Source organism: Aedes aegypti, chromosome 3, assembly GCF_002204515.2.
Source record: "Aedes aegypti strain LVP_AGWG chromosome 3, AaegL5.0 Primary Assembly, whole genome shotgun sequence".
NCBI lineage: Eukaryota > Metazoa > Arthropoda > Insecta > Diptera > Culicidae > Aedes > Aedes aegypti.
The window spans coordinates 345,448,594-345,460,580 of NC_035109.1; the positions used below are offsets into that span (position 1 = coordinate 345,448,594).

General features: G+C 40.8%; 2 protein-coding genes and 1 long non-coding RNA gene across 4 annotated transcripts; 2 read left to right on the forward strand and 1 right to left on the reverse strand.

Annotated features, from left to right (window-relative positions):
- Nucleotides 1-5,905: 5,905 nt before the first annotated feature.
- On the forward strand, nucleotides 5,906-7,562 carry LOC5566065 (growth arrest and DNA damage-inducible proteins-interacting protein 1). The gene is made up of 2 exons (XM_001650360.2): nucleotides 5,906-6,376; nucleotides 6,993-7,562. Exons 1-2 carry the CDS (start codon nucleotides 6,031-6,033, stop codon nucleotides 7,472-7,474), a joined length of 828 nt encoding a protein of 275 aa, XP_001650410.2. The 5' UTR covers nucleotides 5,906-6,030; the 3' UTR covers nucleotides 7,475-7,562.
- On the reverse strand, nucleotides 7,486-9,290 carry LOC5566060 (ER membrane protein complex subunit 10). Its single transcript, XM_001650361.2, has 4 exons — nucleotides 9,121-9,290; nucleotides 8,796-9,059; nucleotides 7,726-8,016; nucleotides 7,486-7,665 (listed from the first exon to the last, which is right to left on the reverse strand). Exons 1-4 carry the CDS (start codon nucleotides 9,175-9,177, stop codon nucleotides 7,585-7,587), a joined length of 693 nt encoding a protein of 230 aa, XP_001650411.1. The 5' UTR covers nucleotides 9,178-9,290; the 3' UTR covers nucleotides 7,486-7,584.
- Nucleotides 9,291-10,122: 832 nt separating this feature from the next.
- LOC110679346 lies at nucleotides 10,123-11,641 on the forward strand. Of its 2 annotated transcripts, XR_002502414.1 has the most exons (3): nucleotides 10,157-10,420; nucleotides 10,479-11,493; nucleotides 11,552-11,641. It is a non-coding gene; the product is annotated as an uncharacterized LOC110679346 (long non-coding RNA). The 2 variants fall into 2 exon arrangements; XR_002502413.1 differs by having other exon boundaries at nucleotides 10,123-10,420; nucleotides 10,479-11,625.
- The last annotated feature ends 346 nt before the right edge of the window (nucleotides 11,642-11,987 follow it).

An 11,987-nucleotide genomic window follows, 5' to 3' on the forward strand; every position in this document is an offset into this window, starting at 1 on the left:
TGATCTTTTGAAAGAAATCCATCCCTTTGGAAAGCAACCATAGAAACATTTTCGACAAAATTCCAGGGAAATTTCATGGAAAAAAATAGTCCGGAATGATGTCCATAAAAATCCGAGAGGAATTTCCGAGATAATCCAAAAGCTGGAAGATTTTCGGAAGAACCACAGAGCGATTAGAGAGATGACCTTAATAGTTTCAGAAGGATTTTTGAACGAAACTAAGAGGATTTTTTGAGAGATTTCTGGAAGAACTCAGAATGGTTTTTCGGAAGAATCTCACAAGAATTCTTGGAAGATTCTCTGAAAGATTTTCCGTAGTATCAAAAAGAAATGGCAAGAGGAATTCAAGAAGCATATTCGGACGGAACAACCCGAGATAGGTTTATGAATGAACTATACATGGATTTTCCGAAGAATCTCAGGAGGATTTTCAGAAGAATCTCAGAGAACTGTGGAATTTCTTGAAGAATCATCTTTTATTTCATGTCTGAGCACACATATCTAAAAAACAGCTTTTCTTAAAGCAAAGATTGTTTCTTGGGAATTGTCCCTCTGTCACTGTTTCGTTCCGTATACTATAGTTGAACTATAGTTAATCGCGTTCAAATGAACACAGAATGACAATTTCATTTGTTGATACCCTGATATACATAATTGCAGAAGGTTGTTTCTGGATTGAAGCTATTTTTCATTAACATTTCAGTTGCTTAGATCAGCACTCCGTACTTGTAGTAGATAATGGTTTATATTTGATTGGGGACAAATTAAAATGGTAATCGTAATAAAACATGTGGTCAATTTTAGCGTGTGTAACATTGAATCGAAACATGCTATAATAAAACGAATAAACTCAACACATCCAGCAGAGAGCTTTGACATGTAGTTGTGTTCGGGTCGAGTGGGATACTTTCGGCATAGGCTAGGAGAAGTGGATGAACAAGGATGAATCTGTCATTCAAATACTTGTCAATTTTCATACAAAATCTACTTTTTCTCAGCGATAAGTTCATCCCTCATTCATGCTAGGTGAACCACTTCCCCTAGCCTATGATTAGTAGAGCGAGAGAAAGGAGGAGAGATTATCTAGACGTTCGCCTTCGGATGATTGGCAACGACGCGGTGTGTGTATCGGAAATGAACGTGGAAGGAGAGAACATAAACTGCGGCTCTCGTCGGAGAGACCAATGGAAAAAAAAATGAAGCTAGAAACGAACTCAAGCTGTACCGCTCAGGGATGGGAAATGTACTGTAGCAAACATTTACCACCTCGACATTCACATTTTTCTACACGACCATCACAATCCAAAGCAAACCATGACCGTTCAAAACAAAAAAATGTCACGGCTCTTCAAAACTGTAATCTTCTTCTTCACAACGTTTTTTCAAACCCGAATGCGAAATGACTCGAGCACATTGGTGACCCGATTTTTCCGGTTTTCAGGGTTTTGCATTTTTTTGAAATTGAACTTGTCAATATGTATTGCAACGGAATGATTGTGCTCTTGCTATTAGCGTCAATAGATTTCAATTAGTTGAAAACACAAGCGAATTATTAGCGATTGAATCATTTAACATTTTTTCAATCATTCACCTCAAGATGGCTGCCTGAAAACGATCATAGTGGAGAGACAAAAACATTCAAGCAGTGTGTGAACCGTTGGCAGCGCAACGCCTGATGGTATTGATGCTGCTGCTGCTTTGTGTTTTGGTTGACTGGCAGAATCGATGAACTGTGATAAATAGTGGTCATAGTTCCCAAACCTGGTACCGCTACTCGGTACCGAGCATCGTGAGAGGTTTAAAGACTTCGCAATGTCGTCGTTTTGTACCTCGGCTCGTAGCGCGCTTAGCGTAGGCGTGGCTACTGGTGACTCGGATCATTCTGTTGGTGAATGTTTGCTCGATAGCACGTGTTTCGTTAGAAGTGTCGCGTTTCTAACAGCGATGTAATAGTTTAATGTTCGGGTCAGGAAAACTGTTTCGGCGAATTTAAGATAAATTATATATCGTCACGACAGTAGTTACTTACTTATTTGGCTTTACATCAATGATCTTGATAAAACCTCGCCAACAACATTTCACCAATTCACTCGGTTCATGGCCGCTTCTCTCCATCCTCGACTGCGACCCACGCTCTCCAGGTCCTGGTGCAACTGGTCAATCCACCTAGCTCGCTGCGCCCCACGTCTTCTTGTTTCGACCGGATTCATAGCGAACACCATCTTTACAGGGTCCGGCATTCTTGCAACATGCCCTGCCCAGCGTATCCTTCCAGCTTTAGCTACCTTCACGATACTGGGTTCGCCGTAGAGTTTGTGTGGTACCAATATCCCTAATATAGAAACCTTGGTAATTTGCCACAAAACCCGATCATCTATTTCGGTCGGCAGCCCGATTACCGCCAAGTACTCGGTGTAGTATAGCGGTATCTTCGAATTGTTTACGGAATCTCGTAACTATTATTCGCTTTGATAGCAGCCCCGGTTTATTCCTGTATGATTACCTCTAAACGTTCGCACCATCGAACCTGTCCAGCACACCTCATGCAGCGCTACGATGCCGAAACCACGGATCTTCAGTACATCGGAGAGTATGCGTGTGCTTCCGATGAAGTTGAGAGATTTGCAGTTCCAAGTACCGATTTTACAATCGCTAGTCCATTTCCGTCGCTGTGGTCTTTGCCGATTGTTCCTCGTTAACGTTCCTGTGCTGATGTGTTTTTATGAGTTTTTATGGTTGGCTTGCAGGGCCTGACGCCAACCCCCTAGATTTCCGGAGGACCATTCCCCCTAAATATTTGGAGGGTCATAGTGCGCAGTTTAGCTTAGAGTCCTTCTCTGGCACTTGGACGATGATCAGCCGCCCCTGACATGGGGTTGGTTCATATATTTCATAACGCATAAATTGGCCATTTTGGACACCCACCCACCCCCTCGTGACGCTTTTTGTATTGATACTCTACAATTTTTGTATGAGCCGTAACAACGTTAGGACACCCCCCCACCCCCTAAAGCGTTATGAAATTTGTGAATGAGACCATGGGGAACAGACGCTGTTGTGAGCCGCTCCTATCATGGAGAAAAGACGCTTTGATAAGCTACACCCTTAGAAGAGAGGAGGCCCCTTCCCTGTCAGCATACGACCAAAGTTCCCACCGGGGTTGGTTATCCGATCTTCCCCAAGGTTACTCGTACCCCGGCCAGTATACTATATATATAGCAATCCTTCATAAGAGAGATTCGCGGAAGCTGACATTTCTGTCAAAGCGTGAGCCAAACGAACATGCGTTATGTTTGTTTCGAACTTTTTCTTGAGGGGTAATGTAAGCAGCTTGAAGTTATTTCGGTAAAATAAAAAATATTTTCTTTTTTTTTATTTATTTAATGCGATATTTTATTTTTGATTTATTTTTGCTGTTTATTAGTTTTGATATGTAGTTCAAAGATCTATAATGAAACAAAATACACAAAATTTTAGCAATGAGAAGGTCATGTCCAAGTTACAATATTATTCTCGATGCTGAGCAAACACGGTCTGTTGCCAAATCATTCTGTTTTACTTCCGCCAATCTCTTATAAAGGATCCCAAGGCCAGTGCTGATTACAATAGTCCATTTTACAAAACGGCAACACTCATGATATTGCTGTTACTTCCACTCGTTACGACACCGCCTGCTGTCAAATTTTCATTAAAAATATGAGCGATCAGCTGTTCAAAAACGTCTCGTAAACTGGACTAGGGAAGGTGTACCGGTATTCACCATGTACCACACTGAAAATAATCCACACGTTCGATCCACATTCTTTTCAACGTGGATCTGTCGTGTCAAATGGCAAGGTGAAATAACGTGTAAAACTTGTAATTCTGTTAAGGTTTGGCTTTGGTTCGATAGCAAAGGCTTTTACATACAATTTCAACGTGTTTTACGATTGCGATATCAATCACTAGTAGAACTAGTTTGCCTAACATGACAAGGACTAACATTTACTATCCACGCGTGACATGTTTGGCAACATGTTATATTTTGAGAAACCGTGCGCCCGTAATGCCTGGTATCAGAGAACCAAGAAATCGCTAGCAAAATCTGCAGCAAACTTTTCGAAAATTTGAAAATTAACGTGTTTTACATTTGAATTCGGATTGCCGATAGCGACTGGTTTTACACCATCGATTGATGTGTTTTACAATTAGTGAAAATTCTCGTGTGAAACACATTGATCGAGCTTGTAGAATGTTTTCAGTGCAGTTATTCGCCACCCCAGATTTTATACCATTTTACTACATACACGCAAAAAAATTGTGCGGTAAAAACTACCATTTTAGGGGGTTAACTTAAGCGCTCGCACCGGCAATTTTCAGCAGACCAGAAATGCGCTCGATTTTACCATGTCTTTAGTTGGAATCAAATTGTTGTAAATTATTTCCGTCAAATGTACCAGTAATGCGGTGGGGTGTACCGTAAACATAGTAAATTGGTCTGAATTTCCATGGTAGTTTTAAGAATGGGCGTAGTCAGCTAAAATAGTTATTTTTACCACAGATTTTGTTCCCGTGTATATGATTGCCAACTGTTTAGTGTTCGCTAAATTGCTTTAAGATGATACGGAAACATTCTTGGAAACCGCAAAATTTTCTCAGAAAATAATAATAAAAAAATCATTTTCCTTAAAATGTTTGCTCTTCTTCTTCTTCTTTCTGGCGTTACGTCCCAACTGGGACAAAGCCTGCTTCTCAGATTAGTGTTCTTATGAGCACTTCCACAGTTATTAAAACTGAGAGCTTTCTTTGCCGATTGACCATTTTTGCATGTGTATATCGTGTGGCAGGTACGATGATACTCTATGCCCTGGGAATCGAGAAAATTTCCTTTACGAAAAGATCCTCGATCAGCGGGATTCGAACCTACGACCCTCAGCATGGTCATGCTGAATAGCTGCGCGTTTACCGCTACGGCTATCTGGGTCCCTAAAAAATTTTTGCTCCTTTGCACCTATTTTTCGCCACCTGTTCCTGATTCGCCACCCTACATAAGAAATCAACGTAAGTGGCGAATTTAGGAACCGAAATTAATATCGTGGCGAATACTGGTGCAAGTGGTCCAGTAGTCGCCACCTGGGAGGGAGAAACCAATACTAAATTTCTGTACGTCATAGTGAGCCGAGATTCCGCTGTCACGAACTGTCGCTGTGAGCCCAGATCTCAAACATTGGACTAACATGGAAAAAGCGCGCAACTGATTAAAACACATTTTCGCATTTCATCAAAAGTGACAAAAATTGAATGAAAATCAATTCATGCACAAAATGTAAGTAATGTCACGTGAGCATCTTCCAACTGATTGAATATAAAGCATTGAAAAACGCATCGTTTTACTTTTTCCAATGAAAATTATTATTTATTGCATAGAAAACTGTGGCCCTTTTTCCATGTTTGTCAGGAAAGATCGAAAGTACACAACAAAAGGAAACGCTCTTGGTTTTATAGGGTGTAAGACCCTACACAGCGGTTTTCCCCAAGCCTGCCTTGATTGTTGTTGGCAAGCTGGAGTTATCTTGCAGTTCAAACAAACGTTGTTCTATATTTCGTGTGTAGTATCGGTGCCTCCCTCCCAGGTCGCCACCACCATTTTTAATACAAAAACAAAGTTTCTGATTAGTTTTTATATTTTCCCTGCTGAGCATGGATTGAAAGCTTTCGTTTGATGTATTGACAGTAACCAAAGGTCTTTTGATTCATAAATAAACAATATTTTTCCTTAGGGTGGCCAAAACTGGTACACTTACCCTATAAAAAATCGTTGAAAATTTTTTTCGACTTTCCTAGCCTAACACCTCCGATAACTCGTGAGTGAAATATTTCCAATATTTCACACCTCTCCCTCGCCACTCCTGGAGCCTCCTGAGTCCTTATCCGTAGCCTAAACGTCAAAATTAGCAAAACAAAAACGAGGTTTTTCTTACACAACTTTTAGTTAAGTGAATAGTTTTCAAAGAATCATACTTAAATCACTAAAATACCACCGCCGGTAAGATGGCTTCGATCCGGTTATTCACCGCCAGCCCGAGCAATCGAGTTTTCATGGGATACCTACGGTTTCCCCGTTTCTACGCGTCCCAAGCCACCAAAGGAACAGCTGAAGAGCCCTCTGCCGAATCCGATCTGCCGGTAACCTTTGTGGAAGATGAAGATCTACAAGCAGCCCGAGAGGCACGGATCGAGCAGCTTCGGAATAAATCTCGCCTGTTGCCACAGCATCGGAACATGCTCCACAACCAGCTACCTTACGAGCAGTCCCAATCGTGGATTCACGAAACCGTCAAGTACAAACGCATGATGTTGGGTCGATATGGACTGGAAGGAAGCAAGGTCGATCCACGTAAGTTTCCCTTAAGAGCCAGTTTGCGCGAAGGTTAACCTCCTTTGCAAGGGCTGGTAGCAGGTCTCAATGTAGGGACTTGGAACTCTATTTCAATGCAAATCTGTAAAGTCCTTTTTTTATAATGGAGGGTCTAGGAAGTTTCTTTTTCAACCAAAACTTTGGAAAGTCACTATCTATTCTAGAGGCTGTAAAGAAACCTTCATGGACTCTTAATTATTCTACATGAAATCCTTTTTAGACTCCCTGAGAAAAAGCTAAAGGAATTCTAGTGATAAATCCAAAGCCAGAGATTTCTTCTGAAATACTTTTGAGAGCTCCCCTAGAGATTTCTCACATACTCATCCACAAATTCCTCCAATGATTTTTTTAAAGGAATATTCAAAGGAATTTATCTAAATTTTTCCAGGAAATTCAACGAAACTATATCCTGATTATTAATGTCCTTTATTAGAGCATTTTCTGAACCTAGATTGTTGTTTGTTAAAACAGGGAAAAACCTGGAAATATCAGAGAATTTCATTTTTATAAACGATTTGATTTTTGTAAATTTAATTTGATCATTAATCGCTCAATTAATCATTGATTTAATTCTGCTAATACATGATTATCACAGGTGTTTGCTTTCCCACAAAACAAGAAAGGCTCGAAAAAACCGAATACGAACGCGTGGCTTACCGAAACACCCTCCAGGAGATGATGGCCGAGAACAAGAAATCGAAGGAAGAGAAGGTCGCTCGGATCCGGGCTCGTGAAGACGACGTAGCCAAAAAGATGGAAAAACTGGACAAATGGGTGGCTGATTTGAATGCCAGAATCGCCAAGAAGGAAGCCGAAGCCCGCGCAGCCAAGGAACGAAAGGATCGTTTGGTGGAGGAAGTGCGACGCCACTTTGGATTCCGGATTGACCCACGGGACGAACGATTCCAGGAGATGTTGGCCCAGAAGGAGAAGGCAGATCGCAAGAAGGTCAAGGAAGCCAAGAGGAAGGAGAAGGAGGTCAAGATGATGGAGAAGCTGAAGAAGCGGACGGCCGATCTGGAAGATGGTGAAGGCAAAGCTTCGACAGAAGACGCTGAGGAAGTCGAGAAAAAGTAAGAAGAGTATTGTTCAATGTCAAGTGTAGCGAATCATGTTTTATTAGATGGGAAGAGAATTGCTACTAATAAATTAAAATATGATAAAGCGCGTTGATTTTTTATTTGGCTTTAACGCTGTCCTCCCGCGGCTTCTGGATTAGTGGCTCCAGAAATAAGAACCAGAATTGCAACTGGAACGATGTACATCCACTGAAATGCAAAGATAATGTTTAACCAGAATTGAACATTGAATCGTCACCTGACACTTACATATTTTGCAAAGAAACCTCGATTATCTTTGGTTTCACCACGCTCCCGAGCTTCCCGCTCGCGTTCCATCTTCTGAATGAAGCTAGCAGTGTCCGGAATCGGAGCGCTTTCCATCGGTTTCACATAAACGTCGGTGTTGAAATCGTCCAGTGCCTCAAAATCCCGAGCGGTCAAGTCGCGGCAGTTATCCGTATTGCCGTTGTTCACCGACTGCGTGACCGCAGTAACCGATCCAGCGTGATCCAACGATACCCACAGCACATCTGCCAGCTGGGATTTGGCCAGCGCACACTAAAAACGTGAAAAATGTAGAATTACCACTCCTACAAAGTTAAATGACCATTAGCCTGGGACAGTTATATGGAACATATGAATTCTCGCTGCAGTTTATTTTTCTAATTCTATTATGGACCCATAACAACTGTGCAAAATTTCAACTGGATCGGTAAAGCTATAATTAAGCGCTACCGGTTCAAAATTTGTATGGGTTTTACTATCGGAAAACTTATTTTTACAAAGAAAAATCGCCAAAGTCATCCTTTGACCTCTGGACAAAAAAAAATCTGATTGCAGACCCCAATGAAATTTTGCGATCAGTTGACTAGATTGTTTTTTAGTTCAAATTATTGATAATTGTTACTGGAATATGTATGTGTAATTTTATACACACTTTACACCAAATCCGTCAAAAGAATTGTTTCAAAAGGCCTTCCGCTGATTGTGGGCAGTGATGCCATTGCAGGTATCATTTGAGAGCCTCCAGTCTGATGGAATATGTAAGTAGTACAGATCTTGGATTACTTAACATAGGCAATCGCCCAACCTTCATGGTATCTGCTAGAGAATAAGTGTTAGACATAACGCTCTGCTCGAATAGAATCAGTCACGAGTTGACGAATTGGCATGTATCAGATGAGGAATCATTATCTGACCATCGCTACATCTTTGAACATTCGAATGTAACTGTGCAGACTTTGCGTTATAGGAATCCCCGCTCAACAAACTGGGAACTGCGACCAAATTTCATGGATATGTTATGTCCCATACTAATGACCTTCAAGAACACCTACCGCCTTGGACGAAGTCAAAAACTTGGACCGGGTTCCATCGGCTTCCAGAACGTGAGCCTCCAACCTGTACAGTCGATTCTCTTCCGCCAGCTTGCGGAGTTGGTTCCGCTCGTGAACCGTAAGTGGTTCCTGCGATACGGCCGATGCCCCGCTATTCAGACTGGTAATAGTAACATTTCCGCGGCTGGTAAACTTTTGCGGTTCGTGGACATCCAGCGCGTGGTACAACTCGATATTGAGCCATCCATCGTACTCAAGATGAGACTGGTGGGTAGAAGAAAACCTCTTATTTGTGGAAGATTACTTATCAACAATTGTTACCTACCGCCTGAATCACTAAGACTAGACTGCACAGTACTGTGAACAGTATTCTTTGAACCATTGTTGGATAATTTATTGAAAACTAATTGCTTTTTTAGGAGCAACTTCTTCAGAATAAAATTATTGATTAGAAAATTCAGCAAATCGGCTGATTTTGTTGACGTTTCGTGAGTGACATTTCAACTTTCGTTCATCTGTCAGATGAAATATTTCTCACTCACAAAGTGGAAGCAATGGCATGTTTCCTCTCGTATCGAGTATTGTTTCATTTACAATAATTGAATTTGGCTATTGTCGAATTCGTTTTTGAACCCAGGTTGGAACTGGCGCAACCCGTTCTGAATCACAGTTTCAACCCCAACCCGATTCAGGTTCGACCGGACTACAATTTGTTTGACGTTTGTTTGTTTATGTGTTGATCACCGACCCAGTTCCTAAAAACGAAAACGACATATGTTTGGACCTGGGAGGGAGAAACCAATACAAAATTTCTGTACGTCATGAGCCTATGCATGCTATAAAACGTTTGACTTTTACTGTGCGCCCTGTTTTCAAGTTGCCCGTGAGAGAGAGCGAGACAGCACCAACACACGGCGCACAGTAAAAGTCATGAGAACAAAAGAATTTATGGCACGTACAGAGGCTCATAGTGAGCCGGGATTCCGCTGTCACGAACTGTCACTGTGAGCCCAGATCTCAAACATTGGACTAACATGGAAAAAGCGCGTAACTGATTAAAACACATTTTCGCATTTCATCAAAAGTGACAAAAATCGAATGAAAATCAATTCATGCACACAATGTAAGTAATGTCACGTGAGCACCTTTCAATCGGATTGAATATAAAGCATTGAAAAACGCATCGTTTTACTTTTCCAATAAAAATGAATATTTAGTGCATAGAAAACTGTGGCCCTTTTTCCATGTTTGTCAGGAAAAAACGATAATACACAACAAAATAAAACTAGCGATTTTCCCCAAGCCTGCCTTGATTGTTGTTGGCAAGCTGGAGTTATCTTGCAGTTCAAACAAACATTGTTCTATATTTCGTGTGTATTATCGATGCCTCACTCCCAGGTTTGGACATTGAAAACCTATCAGAAAAGTTCCTTTCGTCATACGGTCTCCAACCCGTACCTTCGAATGTTATCAAATTTGTGAAAGCGTTGGAATAACCCGGTGTTGGAAATAAAATATTCTGTGAAACCGGCAACACGGGCTGACGATGCAAAAGCGGAATAGTATAAAATATCATTGTTGGTAGGAGGTCTATTTGAAGACAGCGCGAGATAAAATACCAAAATGTATGTATATAATAAGTTAGATTTAAAATATATTTAAGTAAAATAAATTGAATTTCAGCATTGAAGCTGCTATTGAGAATGCTGCTCTCAGTCTTTGGTTTATCGCGGCAAATGTGACTTCCTCCCCAACAAACTTCAATGATTTTGCGGAATCATTTGCAGTAGTAAGAGCACAATGGACCCGCGGCTTCAGCAAATAGAAGCAGAAGGCAACCTATGGCGGAAATATTGTGATGATGAAGAACGGCGCATCGATGAAGAATATGAGCGTCGGCTTGCTGAAATCGATGCAGAATTCGAGGAAGCTGCTAGGAAAATTCGACAGAAATTCTCCCAAAAGACGGATGCAGTGAAAAGGCAGTTTTGTGAAGTTAATTCATTCACAAAACCTTCCACACAACTCGCCTGTACTTCTGAACAACAAAGCAGTGCACCTATCCCTCATCGACGAACATCAGCACGTCATTCAAGTTCAATCGCGGCATCTGTAGAGGTGCACATTAACGATATAAGATCGTCACAGGTGGTACAATCAGCTGTTCCACAAAATGTGTTAACAGTGTCTAGTGGTCAGAATAAAGTTTGCCATCTCGAGAACACGGATCCTAAAACTGTAAATATGCCCAAACTATACATGGCAGGAAAGTATGCATTTGAAAGGCAGCCAACCATCCAATTTCTATTATGTGAAATAATTATCAAATGTGAAGTCTGTGGAACAGTGGCGTTAACAACAGATAGAGCAACAACAACGAAAACGTACATCGAGATCTTCGATCCCGGGGGAGCGTTTGTTTTTTTTCTCTCAGCTCAGTTCGATAGCTACACGCGTTGCGACGATTGTTTTTTGCCATTCTGAGTGATCAATCATATCGTTCAATTGTTGTCATTCCATGTGAATGTGGCAATCAAATGGTCAGACCTGTTACCTGTTTCACGGGTGGGAGAATGTTGGAAATAAAATATTCTGTGAAACCGGCAACACGGGCTGACGATGCAAAAGCGGAATAGTATAAAATATCATTGTTGGTAGGAGGTCTATTTGAAGACAGCGCGAGATAAAATACCAAAATGTATGTATATAATAAGTTAGATTTAAAATATATTTAAGTAAAATAAATTGAATTTCAGCATTGAAGCTGCTATTGAGAATGCTGCTCTCAGTCTTTGGTTTATCGCGGCAAATGTGACTTCCTCCCCAACACCCGGAATTGTTTCTGGAGAAGGATTGGGAAGAGTGTATGATCAAGTCCTATATGTTCAGTTTGTACGTGGACTAAGGGCTTGTTCTACCCGTAATGCGGGTAAGGACTGTTCATTTTATAAAGTGGACACTTTGTTTATGCTATATCTTTTTTATTTATTGATAAAATCGTAATCGGTTCTCTGTGTATCGTTGACCTATTATTCTAAAATGCTATGAAAATATAAAATCTTTGAAAATGCTTTTGGTTGAAGAGCTAAATAGTTTTTCAAAAAACTCTTAAAAAAAGCTGTCCGTCAAAGTTTAACATTATTTTTCGCAAAACAAAAATCCTTATTTTTATGAACAAATTGTATGTTTGTA